At 39.2% G+C, this 16,399-nt stretch overlaps 1 protein-coding gene across 2 annotated transcripts in view; it reads left to right on the top strand.

The window, feature by feature from the left end:
• The window catches only part of DCBLD1 (discoidin, CUB and LCCL domain containing 1), a 64,029-nt gene that overhangs the window by 46,324 nt on the left and 1,306 nt on the right, over window positions 1–16,399 (top strand). The window contains exons 6-14 of one of the 2 annotated variants that reach the window (XM_019741350.3): window positions 3,384–3,517; window positions 8,653–8,693; window positions 9,657–9,869; window positions 10,235–10,359; window positions 10,636–10,783; window positions 10,879–10,986; window positions 13,174–13,261; window positions 13,496–13,545; window positions 14,423–14,542. In XM_019741350.3, the coding sequence (XP_019596909.3) occupies window positions 3,384–3,517; window positions 8,653–8,693; window positions 9,657–9,869; window positions 10,235–10,359; window positions 10,636–10,783; window positions 10,879–10,986; window positions 13,174–13,261; window positions 13,496–13,545; window positions 14,423–14,542 (1,027 nt within the window). The remainder of the gene's footprint in view (window positions 1–3,383; window positions 3,518–8,652; window positions 8,694–9,656; window positions 9,870–10,234; window positions 10,360–10,635; window positions 10,784–10,878; window positions 10,987–13,173; window positions 13,262–13,495; window positions 13,546–14,422; window positions 14,543–16,399) is intronic. The other variant, XM_019741352.3, reaches the window with a different exon arrangement.

The following is a 16,399-nucleotide window of genomic DNA, read 5'->3' as shown; positions in this document are numbered from 1 at the left end:
TAAAATGATTTATGCTATCTCAGTTTGAAGATATACTTAGCACAGCCCATTCCTAAATGACTTCAGGAAATTAACTAAGAGAAATAAAAAGTTGAAGTATAGTTTTTTCCCCTAGCCATAGAAAGTTGTTATTTATTATTTCCTGTACTATGCAAGAAACTTCAGAATTATGTTCAATAAGAGAAATAGCATCGTTTTTTCTTACTTTAGTTGTTTATCTTGCCTCCTTTTGACAGAGCTTTTTTCCCCCAGTATAATAGTAAATGGTTTCCTGTGCAGTAGAACTCAGTACACAATCTGCAAGTACTACAAACAGGTTTCCTATTTGACTCACTAACTCGTCGTACACCATTTGCTTTTATACTGATTTTGTCTGCCGGGAGAATTTGCGTTTTGAAAACTAATCTCTTTAAAGAAATTTCACTAGTGCCTCTTTTGTATGTATTGATTTTGTGGGTATAGTAGGTATCTATTGCTACATAACAATATCACCACAAATTTAGAAGTTTAAAACAATATATGTATTATTGCTCATGTTCTGTGGGTCAGGAATTTGGATATGTATGGCTTAGGCGAGTTGTCTGCTTCAAGGTCTTAAAAGGGTGCATCCAAGGTGTCAGCCAGGGCTGCAGTCTCATCTGAGACTTGACTGGGGAAGGATTTGCTTCTAAGCTCACATGGTGTTAGCAGCACTTAGTTACCTATGGATTGTCAGTGGAGGACCTCTGTTTCTTCCTGGATTTTGGGTGGAGGCTGTCCTCATCTCACCATCTGGGCCTTCCCAATGTCACTACTTGCTCCTCAAAGCCAGCCAGGGAGAGTTTCATACCAAGGGAGTCTCCTAGCAAGATAGGTTACAATCTTACGCAATGTTATCATGGGAGTGCTGTCCCATCACCTTTGCCATATTCTATTCTCAGAAAGCCACAGCTCTCCCCCACACCCAAAGTCATTACACAATGAGGGAATACCAGGAGGCAGAGATCATGGGGGTTATCTTAGAGTCTATCTTCCATGGTGCCTTCATCTTAGGAAATGCTTTTCAGTTGTAGCAAGTCTTTTCTAGAAGCACCTTTGCAAAACCAAAACATATCCTGTAGGTCAGGATGACAGAGTTTGTCAAACAAGTTACCAGAGAAGGTATTGACAAAACAGGTGCTCTGTCTCAGGGAAGAAATACGTTGTCTTAGAAAGCAATTATAATAAAGGAATTGGTGCATTCTGTGTTGTTTCAAAAGGCAGAACTAGGATCAGTGGATGAAAGTTAAAGGGAAGCCCATTTCAGCTGCATCTTAAGGAAGCATTGAACAGTGCAAAATGGGATAAGCTATCTCAAGAAACAGTGAGCCCCTAGTCATGGGACATGCCACGAGTAGATGTTATGATCATTTGTCAGAGATGGACTGTATATGTGTGGGACAGTCAGTCAGGAAGTGACAGCAGAGACCTTTAAAGGTCTTTTCAAATTCTTAAGATTCTGTGATTCTATCTCCTTGACTGCTGAGTTCAGGCATCTATATTTTTTGTGCTTATCATTACAGTTAAGTAGTATGGGTGTCTCTAAGATTTGACTCACCTGTCAACCAGAAATAAAAAGCTCCTGGAACAGTTTTTCTCTTAGTACTTTCTCCCAAGCCTGCTGACTGTACCATCTGCTTTTAAATGGAAGATATCACTTAAGTCGTTTCAGTAAATTCTCCATTCCTTAAAATTATTCAAGAAGTATAGTTAAATAAAGAAAGACAGTACATATAGTATACGCCCAGTTCAGGAGGAAAGGGGAGAAACTGGGCCTATTGTACACCCCCACAGACAGCCAGAGGGAAATATGTGTTAACGATGAGCAATCTTTTTTTCCTATTTTCCAACATTTCTATAATAATTGCAATTACTTTTATAAAGAAAATGCTATCAATGTGGTAATTATGAAGACTATAGCAACATAGGAACAATTCATATAATAGAATGTGGAGTATATTTTTATAGTTTAACATTTTACTATCATTCTACCTCATTAAACATGTGCTCTATTCATGTTTTATTAAATGCAACCTAAAATATTTAGTTTTACGTTAAATTTTATTTTAATATTTTGTCAATACTTTTTAGTACAAGTTCATTTTTCCTATAAAGAAAGATTTAAGAAAGTGTTCCAGTTCTGAGATGACTTGGTAATTGCTTTGAAGTTGTTTTAGTCTTACCTCATACTGATCTATTTGGCCATCTTCTATGGCTTAGTGAACTTCAGAAATGTTTAATACCATCAACCTGCAATTTTGTCAGCTGTGCAGGTGATCTTCTCTGATGTTCCTTGCATACCCTTTCCTGAAGAATTATATTTACATTTTTAAAATTATATTTAAATTATTTCATTTGAGTTTAAGCCAATTCACTAGTTAACATAGGCAAGTATTTTTCTTATATTTACATTTCAGTGAGACTTAGACCTCGAAATAGCTAGAAAATCAAAGTATAAATTACACCACTGTTCAAAAGGGAATTTTCAGAAATCATTTTCAATGAGTGATTTTTAAAATTGATACCCAAAATGTCCCAATTTAAGTAAACATCAATTTTATTTAAGTTGATTAAGTGAGAGAGTGATTTTTTTTTAAAGAAAATAATCCTGGAAAGGGCTGATAATGTAATAATAATATGATAGCCAGATCTGGTCCTTATTCTCTTGGAGGTGTATCCTATGTCCTACACTTAGTGTTTTGGGAAAATGTGAGCTGCAATTAAATACATTTTGTTAAAGGTGTATACCATTGGGTTCCCTCAAAATTGAGTACTGTGGAAAATAAGAATATTTGGCCAATGATACTGGTAGATTTTATTGCTCATTGACCTGTGAGCCTGTCCTCTTGTAAACAAGGAAACCCTGGGACATGCCAAGTCCAGTGAAAGCTCTCCATAGGGCAGTGCTCCTGCAATGAAGACCATGGCATCCCCAAATTCCAAGGAAGGTAGATGGCCCTAGGGACAGTTGGAACTAGCTGCCCAGCAGACCACTGCAGCAACACAAAACAAGCTGCTTGGCCCATTCAGAGTCAATGGGGAGGTGATTACACAAGGGCATGGCCACTGGACGTGTTATTCGTTGGGGGGCTACTGCTACTACTACTGTAAGTTACCTACTTACCTACCCAGTGGATAGGTTGCCAAGTTAGCATAAATATGGTGACTCTGATGTCATTTTGAGATAGTTATACAATAATTTGTTTACCTTGCCCTTTTGCTCCTTATTTAGATGAATTATAGTTTAGCAATCTCATGGGTCCAATAGGGATCCTGACCACAAGTTAATACAAAATGCAAAATTCCCCTTATATTTTCAGTGTACTCTTGAGTAAGCTGTTAGTGACGATGTTGCTATGTTTCAGACCTCTTTATTGTGCAAAGCCGCCATCCATGCAGGAATAATTGCAGACGAATTGGGTGGTCAGATCAACGTGCTTCAGCGCAAAGGGATAAGTCGATATGAAGGAGTCCTGGCGAATGGTGTACTCTCAAGGGAGTAAGTATTTTGCCTTTTGTTCGGAATGGAAGGTAACCTTGCAGGTGTAATTAATCAGCTCATGATTTTGAAAGAACAACAGACATGTGACACCAAGGGTTTGTCAGCTGGGAAAAAATGTGTGTGAGTGCTTAGAGCAGCATTTACGGTGTCTGTGTGGAAGACAGATGAAGCAGTAAAAAAGCTCACTGGTTATACTGACAAGTAAATTAAAATGGCTTCCATCTGAAGGCCCAGGGAGGGGAGTATTTCTACTCAGGGGCTTTAGTGGGAGAGAACAAAGGCTTATTCCTTTTCAGTTTTTTCAATTTCAATAATTTACTGGTTAATCTCAAATATTATTGAAGATACTGCAGGGAGGTTAGGAGACTGAAATAAACCCATACAGAACCACGGAGCTCCCCAGAAGACCCCTAGAGACAATCTCTTAATGATGCAGAATTGTTAGGAAGTGAAGAAGAGATGGCTTTTGCTAATGTTGTTAATTTCTCTGTTTGGTGTCACCCTCTGCTCTTTTAGCTTCGTAAGAAAAAAATACGTCAATTACTTTAAAGGTTTCGGCCTCAGTTTTTAATGCTTTCAGGTTTTCTCAGCTTCTGGAGTAGAAAACTTGAGCTATCAGGACTAAATATAGGCCTACCTAGTGGTTCAGATGTCCCCGCATATAAACAGGCAGCTTGGAATGGTCCAGACAGAGGCTCCCCTTGGATGGACACGTAGTGAAGGAAAAGTGCTTCGAGCCAGCGTTTTATCTCTCTCTCTCTCACACTCTTTATCTGCCCCTGGAAATGTCTTTCCACTGCTGTAACTCTGGCTTTTTTGACAGGTTGTCACATAGTCTTGGTTCCAAGGCCTTTGTGGCACAAGACAGAGGCTATATAGGCATTTCAGGATCCAAAAGTAAGAAAAAGTAGGTCATGACCTCTATCTTCTACCACTTGCCAGCCTGTGTGTAGATCTCTTCCTGCCCCCACCATTTGGACCTAGTCTCCTTTTGCATGCAGAAAGAACATGGTCGTATTGTACTTTTCCATTCTCACAATGGATTGTGGACTGTCTTATATAGTTAAGTTATGGGGGGTAGATATGCTCCCAGGTTAGTTAGCATAAATACAGTGACTCTGATGTCATTTTGAGAAAGTTATGAGTATATAATAATTTTTTTCCTCACCCTACTGCTTTTTATTTGAATGTATTATAGTTTAAAAATATTGGGGGTCAAATAGGGATTCTGACCACAAGTTATAGTGTTGTTTTTATAAGAAAATGTATTTTACTTTTCAAAGAATCAATTTATGAACTCACAAGTAAACTTTGAGACTAAAACCCATTTCTGGATTTGGGGTGTTGGCCTGAACTCAGTGGAGAGGGGAAGCAGTGACTGAAGTTGTGAGAGAAGTTGGCTAGGTACCTTCGTGAAGGAGGCCAGCCTTGGGTTCCATGGAAGGCGGGCCCAAGGCTTAGGGGACGCAGGAATAGAGTCAAGTCTCGGGAAGGGACTTCTGAGACTTGTGGCTGTCGGCACACCATGGTCATATCCAGCAGGCTGGCTGGTGGGTGGCTAAGGAGAAAACGTGGGGCTCCCACTGGCAATTCCAAGTTTGGAGGTGCAGATGGGGGTAACTGGAGAGGTTGTTCCAGTCCAATAATGCCAATCCTTTCACAGGCATTGCAAATAATAACCTATAAAAGGCAGTCATCCACTAAGGACAGGGCCCGTACTGCACACTCAGATGGGCAGGCTTACCTCTCTGTATTTGTGTTCTCTGCCTGCCATGACCTTCCCATGTACTTTCCCCTCGGGATAGGATTTTTAGCTACAAGAGGCCCTAAAGTGTTTTTTTCATATTATCTGAACATTCAAAGACAAATTAGTCCCAAATTTGTGCCAGAGTTTAAGATCTGAAAGCGTAAAGGATGCCTTTAGAAACTAAAATCTTTACTCAAATAAATAAAATTTATATCTATGTGTGTGTGTACACATATATGCACATACATATTTCCTATATATAAATGAAAACTTATGTATGTACACACATGTATTTTATATACATATGTGTGGGGGACATATATATATATAAGTATATATATATATATATACATCCATATATATACGTATATACATATATCAACCACACACATGTATATATGTATATTTTACACTTAATGTATTTGCGTCAAACTCTTTGGAACATTAAAATTTATATCCTGATTTACAGTAAAAGTGATTGCTTATACTTAGGAAGCTTTAAATGTCAGCGTGACCTTGACTGTGACTATTTCTTTTTATGTTTTCTATGGTTTCTTCTATTGATACTAGGGTGCTATTTCATAAAGTATCAGGCTATGGCTTAGAGTTGTTGGGTGCTGTTGTCTTTAAAACGAAGGAAGGACTGTCCTTTGACTTTAAATCTGTGTTTTGGAATCGAGCCTGTGTTTGTATACATTTGCATGCTTCTTTTGTAGAAAAATAGGATAATAAAAAGGTTAACTTGTAGTGCTTGACTTTTATTTTACTTTTGAAGAAAAATTATTAAACCTGCTGAATAAAAGTAAACATTGTGTTCCCAATTACTTCTGCTACATCTACTGCTTTCTATAATTTGAAATTAAAATTTGATGCAAAAAAAGAGTACAGAAGTCTGAACCACTAATGAATTAGGAAAAGTTTTGCTTAGCATTTCATATAGTTATTTCAACAAATGTCCTATTTTTGTATTGGTGGAAGTAGATAGAAAGTCCAGAATTATATCAAGGTCCCTCCTTCCTTCTATCTCTGTGATTTGCACTGACTCTTTGTACTAAGCAGAGAAGAGTAAAGTGTAGGCTAATATAGTCTCTTTTACTCATTTAGATTCCCAAATCTTCAGGGAGCAGTTGTTTTTGCTGTTTTGCGGTTGGGGAACCACTGTACATGCGGTCATTGAACTTCTGTTCCCACACATGATTGTTTGGTGTTCAGGAAAAAACACAGAAGGGAGCATTGCAGCTGAGGAAGAAGTCCCTAAAGTAAATATCCAGGGTTCTTCTGGGGTTCATCCGGGGTCAGGTCATTTCCTGGATTTGAGGAGACCAGAATGGAATCAGGAAGAGGCGCTGACTTCACACAGAGGATGAAGGCTCAAAACATCAGCAGGGAAGGCTTTACTTTCTGTTTACATCAGACTATTCTTGAGTGCTTCTGTAGCCCCTCTGGCTGGCAATTTCTAGGATCTGATTGAATTCATTCACCCTCATGTGTGAATGCCTCAGGACCCCAACCTTCAGAATCTAGGACATTTTTTTCTTTTTTTCCACAAACAGGAGAAGACTGACATACCTAGAGAATTGTCTAAGCGGTTGTATTCAATTGGTTCAATAGGTGACATGGAAAAGCATTTTTCAGCTGATAATGGAGGAAAGCCAGGAAGAAACTGTTAGAAGCTGAGCCTTCCCTGGCATCTTCTTCTCAGGGTTAACTCCAAAGTTGTTCTTCTTACCATAACTTCTCTTTTTCAACAACAACCAAATAAATATTTTAATGTTTCCTGGCAGTGGGAGCAAGTTTAGGCTCTCAGGGTTGCCACAGTATTATTTGGGATTATTTGGGCCAAATTTCAAGTGGAGTACTTAGTGCAGGAACATTAGAGAAAATGGAAAAATTAGACAAAGAAAGGCTGTAAATAAATCTTGGTAAAAATTTAAATACAAATTGCAACAACTGGCCCCTTTCTTTAAAGGCCTGGAAAGCTGGGTCTTCCTCCCAGCTTTGCCACTAACTGTGAACTTAGGCAAGTCGCATGACCCAGGTAGGTCTGAGTTTTCTCTTATGAGAAATGATTGGTGCCTGCATTTTATTCAGTACAGAGATTACAACAGAGCATTTATTGGAATGCCAGGGCTATAAATTTCTGCCTGAGTGTGGACAAAGAATCTGAAAGAGAAAATTCATCCCAGACAATTGGACTACCTGTTACTTCTAAAAAAACCGTTGATGGGGAGGCACTAATGCTCTTGTCCAACTCTTTTTGGGTTCTCTGGGGATTTCACAGTTCAGTACTTTCTCTATCCATTATTGCCATATAGAATTCAGAGTTAGACATTTAAAATAATAAACCGTATTCTCAGATTGTAAAATAATGGAACACACAGTGACATCTACCTTTTTGTGTTTGCCTCTAGTATCTAATATAGTAAGTACTATGCACATAAAGATTAATCTTGAGAATTCCACATTTTCTATTCATTCTACATCTTTATACACCATTGAGTTGATGAGGGAGTTAAAGACTGTGTTGGACCGTCAGGACTCTCTCCACCAAAGGAGACAACTGCAGAACAAGGATGATTTGATGAGTTCTCCTATGAGACTAATACAAGCTATGGAGCCCCAGGGTTCCGGAGGCCCAAAGATCTATGCTGATGAGCAGAACTGTCTTCCAGCAGAAAGGGGCCCGTTCAGACCAGTCCGGGAGATGCTTTGAGTTTTCTCTAGCTGCACCTTGTCATCCAGGAGCAGGCACTGGTTCAGGGCTTGATGCTGGTTGCCACAGTAGGTAGGAGTATAGATTGGAGAGAGAGACTGAGCTGAAGCTGTTCTAAGTGACTTGCTGGGGCACCACCCCCTCAGGGAAGGAGCAGAGAAATCTACAGGGCAGGCATCTAGCAAAAGACATGCTGTTCTTAAAGTGACTAGTCTTCTTCATTTCTCTCAATGGTCCTTGATTGTTCATACTGAGGAAGACCCTTAAGGTGACTGCTGAAGCAAGGGAAGTATTCAAGGCAGTGATCCTTTCTGCCTCCATCATCAGATATTACTTAACTGGAATTGAAGGTTGTCCCTGAGGTTGTATATCTGCACTTTTCTTTCCAATACAGTGTGGCATGATGGAAACAGCACAGGATTTTGATTCAAAAGCAGTGTCTCAGAGCCCTGCCCACTTGTCACCTGTATGAGTTAAGGAAAGTTGCTTATCTTTGATGGGCCTGATTGTCTTGATCTAAGAAATACCAACGATAAAGATAACAACAATGGGCTTGCGGGGTGCTATGAGGATCAGATGAGTGGGGGAAGGCTCTGCGAGCCCTGGGCTATAGCGCTGTATCAGTTGTTAAGATACAGTTAAGCAACTCACCTCCTCATGTTTGTATTTCAGTGGTTCCCTGTCAGAGAAACGATTTCTGTTTACATCCAATGGTAAGGATCATGCTTTCCTTAAGAATTTGATAAAATCCTCAGTGGTAGCTTATTCTTCCATACCCCTCAGATGATAAAGTGTAAAGTTCTTTTTCTTTTTTCCTCAAGTCACGTAGCACCAAATATGCTATGACTTAAACATGCACAATAAACCTTATTAAGCAGAAAACATGTTTGTTTGTAATCTAAGCTCTCTCAGACTTTTGCCAAGAAGAATGAAAATTTGAAATGACATTTATTTTAAGGTAATTTCCTTCATGTTAGGTTTTAACAGAAAAAGCTTTTAAAATCATGCAGTTTGATTTGTGGTTATCTTGAATTAAGTTATTGAAGATGAGTATATAAAATAAAGACCTTTTATCCCCTCTATCATGGAATGCATTCGGGGTAAATATTCTCCCTCACGTAAAGTAAAATATTTCAAGAAGGACAATATGAGTATGTCTTCTTTGCCCAGGAAGAGGAGTGTGGCCTTATTTAATCCCTCCACAACGCCTTGGACGCGACATAGATATGGTTCTAAGGGTGGGTGTCGGGTCCAATTTTCTGATCTTCAGAGCATCTGGTGCACCTGCTCTACAAGGGTACAGCGTGGAGTCCCATTGTGATCAAGTGAGAAGAACCTCAGCATTTTAAACCTTTAAGACATCTTGCACTGTTGACATCTGGGTGAATTTAGGTTAGAAAGGAAAAATCTTCAGCGGGGACAAAGAGATATAACTTATAGGGGATATGACTTCAGAGAGATCCATTAAAAAGAAAAGCAGTAACAATTTTAAGATACCGCAGTACAAATTGAGTCAAATGCAAGTCTGGGTCATTAAAAAACTAGTAATTACACAGTTGATTTGCTATCACAATGGAAGTAAAACAACCGAATAATTCTAAGTGAGATGGGATACATTTATTTCTTTGCTTTCATTTTGTTTTACAGCTGAAATATTTTCCTGCCCTTTTTTCTAGGTTGCAGCAGATCCTTGAGTTTGGACTCTGACAGTCAAATCACAGCTTCTTCTTCTTGGCAGTGGGTCAGTGAGATTGGAGAGCAAGTTCTTTGGTCTCCTGGCCAAGCCCGACTTCAGAACCAGGGCCCATCATGGGCGTCAGGGGACAGCAGCAAGAACCACAGACGAGAGTGGCTGGAGATAGATTTGGGAGAAAAAAAGAAAATAACAGGTACCGACACATGCAATTTCACAAATGCAAACTGAGTTGCGGTTGAAATTTTGTTTCTGATTCATATAGATGCCTCTCTCTCTGTACAGCAAAGTACTCTGCATCTTAATCTTCTCATTGTGGGAAGAGTCTGTATGTGGTTATAAATATGTATGTATGGATTAGTGAGCTGATTCTCAATGGTGAAACGTTTTTGGGGCATATTGTTAGTGTGGAAACACTCACCTGTGATTAGGTTTCTAAATGCAAGTAAGACAAGCTGGCCTGTAAAATAGTTTGAGATTTCAAGAGAAACCTGAAATTAAAATACATGGTATTTATAATATATTTTAAAAACTAACCTATAAATAACATTTTCTTATAAGGAATTAGGACCACAGGATCCACGCAGTCAAATTTCAACTTTTATGTTAAGAGTTTTGTGATGAACTTCAAAAACAACAACTCCAAGTGGAGGACCTATAAGGGAATTGGGAATAATGAAGAAAAGGTAAGAGAAACTCTGGAGGAAAGAACTGAGTGGCAGAGTAGGCCTCCAAATATTTTCATCAGTGTGTTTCCAGAAAACAGAGTTGCAGCCTCATCTTAGGTAGATAACTTGCCCTTTGTTTGCAATGCCTTATATCTTCAATATCAAGCGTATCTACAAAAATGCAACAGACATAGAATCCTGGCTTTGGTTTCATGTAACCACATATGGGTTTGTTGATAAAGACGTAGACACTAACTAACAGACTCTTCAGGTGAAAGTTACCTCTTTCTACAGGTGTTTCAGGGCAACTTTAATTTCCGGGATCCAGTGAGGAACAATTTCATCCCTCCTATTGTGGCCCGATATGTGCGGGTTATCCCCAAGAAGTGGCACCAAAGGATAGCCTTAAAAGTGGAGCTCATTGGTTGCCAGATTACACAAGGTAGGATTCAGGGCGAGTCAGTGAGCAATTCAATTCTGGTCATCTCCTTTGAGAAATCGTTGCTACTAATGTGGTGTTTCCAACATCTCTCTCAGGTAATGATTCATTGGTGTGGCGCAAAACAAGTCCAAATTCGGTTGATTCAACTAAAAGAGAAGATGAGGCAATCACAAAAATCATCCCCTCTGAAGAAATGCCCGCAAGTAGAGCAGTTATTTTTTTTGTGGTTTCCTCAGAAGTATAACTGATACTCCATCCGATATCATAGCTTCAACAAAATTTTTCTTTGTCATATAAATGTCTGGAAGCAGATGGTTCAACAGTATCTGCCCATGTGTAAATGATGTATGTCCACAGCTATTCATTACAACATCGTAAGTAGCAAAGGTAGTGTGTGCCCTTCAAACACTAGGTAAATATTTTATGGGAAAATAAGAGCACATCCATGCAACGGAATACCCTGCAGCCATGAAAAAGAATGTGTTAGTAATATAGAAAACTCTCAGAGATAAATTGAAAACTTACATAAATAAGCAAGGTACAGAACAGTCTAGTTGCACTCTATTTGGTGTGTAAAAAGGGAAAACAAAAAATGAATTTTATATATAAAATTAGTATTTCCAGAAGAATGTCAGGGAACGTAATTTGGCTTCTTGTGAAGGAAAAACAGAGGTAGGAGATAAACATTCCATTCCATACCTTTATATGCTTTTGAATTCTGAACTTGTATATGTATGATCTAGTCAACTAATGAACATTAAAAGTACATTTATTTTTCAGAATATAAAATAATTTGCATATTAATTTTATAAAATTTGGAAAGATAGAAATGTAAGAAAATAAAAATCAGTATCCATAGATAAACACCAAATTCCGCTGTATCCAGTCAATTATATTTATAGTCACAACTTGGAGACAAAATGGTAGCATACCATATATTCTGTTCCATGGCATATACTTTTCACTTAACATTGTATTATGAGCATTTTTCAATGCTATTAAATAGTTGAAAAACACAATTATTAATATCATTTCCATATAGAAATGCCATTATTTAGTTAACCATTCTCCTATTGTTGGATGTTTAAGTTGTTAAATTTTTCCCAAATTTCCATTCTTATAAATAACACTGCAGTCATTCATGTAAATTTTGTTCCTTTCTAAGTTCCTTATCCTCCCTTTCATGAACTACACATTTCTATTCCTGGTCATCCCTTTATTTTCTTCCCAGGGCTCACAGATAAAGAAGGATGTAGAACAAATATTTCTCCTTTAGTTTGTATAGTTTCTACAGGCTTTGGGGCCTGCTGTAGTGGCTGGTAAAGTGACCTCCTGTTTCAAAGCAGAAAGCAACAGTTGTAGGAAGACATGGTCTGCTGTTTCATGCACCAGAGTGGAAATGCTGTTTGAGGTCATCAGGCTGCATTTCCTTTCAGTCCACAGCTCCAAAGCTCTGGTAATGAGAAGCCCAGGGTCCCCAAACCTCTGTTATTGTACAGGTCCAAGCCCACCCACCATTGAGGGGGAACTGGTTGCTTGAGCCAAAGTAAGAGCTCCACGCTATGCTGGAATCTTTGACCTGTCTGAATAGCTCCTGGATGGGCCAGCTGTAAACCTTCCTCCTTGATTCTGACTTTTGGAGTCTAATATGGTCTAAGCAACAAGCTCACAGTAAATGTTAATCCCTTTTGGAATGAAATCTTGCCATTTCTGACAACATGGATGGCCCTAGAGGGTATTATGCTGAATGGAATAAGTCAGACCGTGAAAGACAAATGTCATATGATTTCACTTATATGTGGAATCTAAAAAACAAAATCAATGAACAAACAAAACAGAAACAAACTCATAGATACAGAGAACATGTTGACAGTTGCCAAATTGGAGGGGGTTGAGGGGTGGGTGAAAATAGGGAAGGGATTAAGATGTACAAATTGCCAGTTATAAAAGCAGTCACAGGATGTAGAGTGCAGCCTAGGGAATATAGTCAATAATGTTGTAATAGCTATGTATAGTGTCAGATGAGTACTAGACTTACCACTTCGTAAGTTATATAAGTGTCTAATCACTATGCTATGCACCTGAAACTAATATAATATTGTACGTCAACTGTAATGGACAAAATTTTTTAATTTTTTTAAAAAGTAAAAATAACAAAAACTTTTTAAAAAGAAAACTGCCTTTGGGGAAAGATAAATTTTATTTTCCTAAACCTTAGCCAGGATTTTGAATTCTGTCATTTTGCTTTCCAATGTCAGTAAATGTCTACCATGTATTCATTCCCCCACATATTAATGCTTGGAAGACCTTTCAAGTCAATGTTAAGTTTTAGATCATGAAATGTGGTTGCAGGTCATTTCTGTTGTAATGTGGTGCTTCTGCCCTCTTAGGAATAAACGTCACAATGGTTGCTGTTCCACTGGTGCTACTCTTGGTCCTCCTGATTGCTGCAATGGGAATCTTTGCAACCTTTAGAAAGTATGTGACTTTACATTTTTAAATTTATTCTCTAATTATGTAAACCATCACAAAACCAAAAAGTTCACTCCTCAGATGTTCATATATAGAAAAGTAGCATTGCTTCTTCCAACGTAAAATATTAGCTTATATTTTCCAAACAAGTCGAGTAGAGGTAGAAGGTGTCATATATCATTTTAGAAACAGTACTTGTCATTTAGAAACCCTTTAAGTAGGATTTTTTTGTCTCAATAGGAGGAAGAAGAAAGGACATAGTAATGGATCTGCTAAGGCTCAGAAAACAGGTTGGTGGAAAACTATCTACAGTTTTATTCTGTCTTTGAGGAAGGGACAGGATCTGCTGATTAAAATCACAATTATGTCTGTGGCCACACTTGTATGGAAAAAAGAAATAAGATCTATAGCCTTTAAGTTAACACATTTATAAGGAAGGAATATGTTGTATTCTATCTTTATAATTCAAAGTTTTAGGGCCAGTTTACATTTACTTTTGTTCAACATCATCCCATCACTTATCAACATTATTTTTTTTTTGGCCACTGGAATTTAGACCAACATATTGCTTGTCTTCAAGGAGAGATTATAAAAACCCCATCTGTGAACTAAACACTGTCCAGCACTCAGTATCTGCAGACTTCCAGAGTATTTTCCACTCTGGGAAAGTAGGGGAAGGACTAGGCATGGCTGTGTCCAGGTTTCAGAGAATCCTTAGGACACAGGATGCCCAAGCAATGCATCAGCTGCAGTCCAGAGAGAGGGCAGTGGGGCAGGACCCCTGAGAATCTCAGGGACAACTTGGGACTCCACCTCCACAGGGTGTAAATAGCCTGCTGTGTTGACTCCTCTGGTCACAAATGCCATGTGAGTGCAGATTAGAAAACCATGCCCAGGTGGTCTAACATAGGGATAAGCGGGGACCTGTGGGTACAGATGCTTTTGAAAGGCACTGTGCAAAGCGTGGTCGGGATAGCATTTGCTGTTGTTATAACAACCTCAGCGTGCTGTCTCTACCACACACACTTGAAGCACTGTGCCCATGATTTTATCACAAGGTCCGCCAGCCAAAGACAGCCTGACCTCTGGCTTATGGAGCAACATGCAATGGAGTATGTGCATTACACTTCTGAGATATTACTTTGTTTCTGGTTTTCTTTATTTCAGACTGTTGGAAGCAGATTAAATATCCCTTTGCCAGACATCAGTCTGCTGAGTTTACCATCAGCTATGATAATGAAAAGGAGATGACACAAAAGTTAGATCTCATCACAAGTGACATGGTGGGTAAGTGCCAATCTCTGTGACAGTGCTATGAAGGAGATGTTGGTTGTGGAAGAAGGGAGACCAGGAGAGAAATAAGACCAAAATCCTTTTGTGTAGATGGGGTCCTATAAATGAGTAAGTAATATGTGAAGTTTTCTTTCTGCACTCTGCACAGAGTTACAAACTGACATTGATATATTTCACAAAAGCCCCATTCATTTGAGGCTTTTACAGCTGCTGGGGCTATAATGACACCAAAGCAATGTCCCTGAAGTACCACTAAAATCTGGAAGCTCTTAATTAATATGTTTTTGTTACTAAGGTTTTGATTAAGCCATTGGGAAAGATGAACTAAGGGACTAGAAAAATGAGTTAAACAGCTCCTGCTCTTGACGAAGAGGAGACAGGAGATGAAGGAACCTATCCAGTGATAGAATGGCCTTATGTCCCTGACAAGCTGCTATCGAGAGTCGAGCTTCTCAAACTATCTGTGGGAAAGGTTCCATTTTTTACTTTAAAAAAAAAACACCAAAAAAAAACTTTCTAATCCATTAAGGACTGATACTTTTATAAAATACAATATAAATTAGTAGTAACTTTATTTTTAAAAAGACATACAAAATACAAAGATCTAATTTTCTTTTTTATTAGACTCAAGGGACATAAAATTACCCTCTCAAGTTGCTGTAAGTTTCTAAACACTTGCTCTCAATGTGTGTACTTACCTCTTTACAGACCTGTCACAAACAGTTCTCAGATATGTAGGCGTCTACAGACCACACTCTGAGTAGCACTGCTCAAGCTTCTTCTCCAAGTGTGTTTTGAGGACCAAGCAGCCTCAGCATCATGGGAGCTTACTAGAAATGCGGGCTTTCAGGCCATGCCCCAGGCCTACTGAACCAGAAGTTTCCAAGTGTGTGTGTACATATCACAGCCAGAGAGGGGCCAGTGGATAGGTTGCCTGAGCTGCTTCAAGGACAAAGAGAACATCTGTCCAGCTAAAATCCATCTTCTTGTTCCTTTCTCCCAACAATTCTAGTCCTATGTTGGGGGCAAAGCCAGGAGAGGGGCCACCCCCTTGTCTGTCTTCTTCTTCCTTTCATTCTCCTTCAGCTTCCAATGCAGCCTCTCCTCCTTCCTTGCTGTGTAGTGCTTCTTGGTCTCTGATACGTGCAAGGCCCAGGGAGCCGTTTTGCCCCCACTCCTCTGCAGTCTTCCCGCCAGCAGTCTCACCTACTCCAGAGCGCTCAGTAGAGCCCTTCCTTGCATATTTGTCCGCTCTGTTGCTCAAGCCCAGACTTCCCTCCTGCTCCCCAATAAGTAATTCTCATCTGCTGGACATCTTCCCCTGCAAGTGTCACCCATTCTCCAGGAGGTCCAAAATCGAACACATTATTCCTTACCCTCCCCTCATATGCTCCCTGCAATCTTCTCAGTGGCTTCCCGACTCTGCATCCCAGTCTTCCAGGCTTAACCTGGGAAGGATCTTTGGTGCCCCTCTTTCCTCATACCCTACCTACATCACTGATAAATTCCTCTGATTCCTATCCCCGAAGCGTGACTTTCCCAAGGCTGCTGCCAGTTCCCTAGTTTGTTATTTCTATATTTCATTTTTCTTTGCTTTTTACTCCTTGTTTTTCTTTTATTTACTCTCTTTCTTCCGCCTACCTCCAGAGTTACCTCTGACTGTGCCAGTCCCTTATTTAGAATCCTCATTAGGTTTTCTACAGAATTAAATCAAAATTCCTAGCAACACACTCAGTGCTTCTCAAGGTCTAGCATGTGGTTAACAGCACACACTTGGGACATGTGCTTGAATTCTCGCTTCATTGGCTGCCAGCTGTGTGATCTTGGAAGAGTTTACTTAATCTCTCTCTG

This window comes from Rhinolophus sinicus, chromosome 2 (genome assembly GCF_057876585.1).
Source record: "Rhinolophus sinicus isolate RSI-liver-muscle chromosome 2, RSI-T2T, whole genome shotgun sequence".
NCBI classification, from domain to species: domain Eukaryota; kingdom Metazoa; phylum Chordata; class Mammalia; order Chiroptera; family Rhinolophidae; genus Rhinolophus; species Rhinolophus sinicus.
The sequence above is the reverse complement of the archived record's forward strand: the minus strand, read 5'-3'. Positions and strand labels throughout refer to the sequence as shown.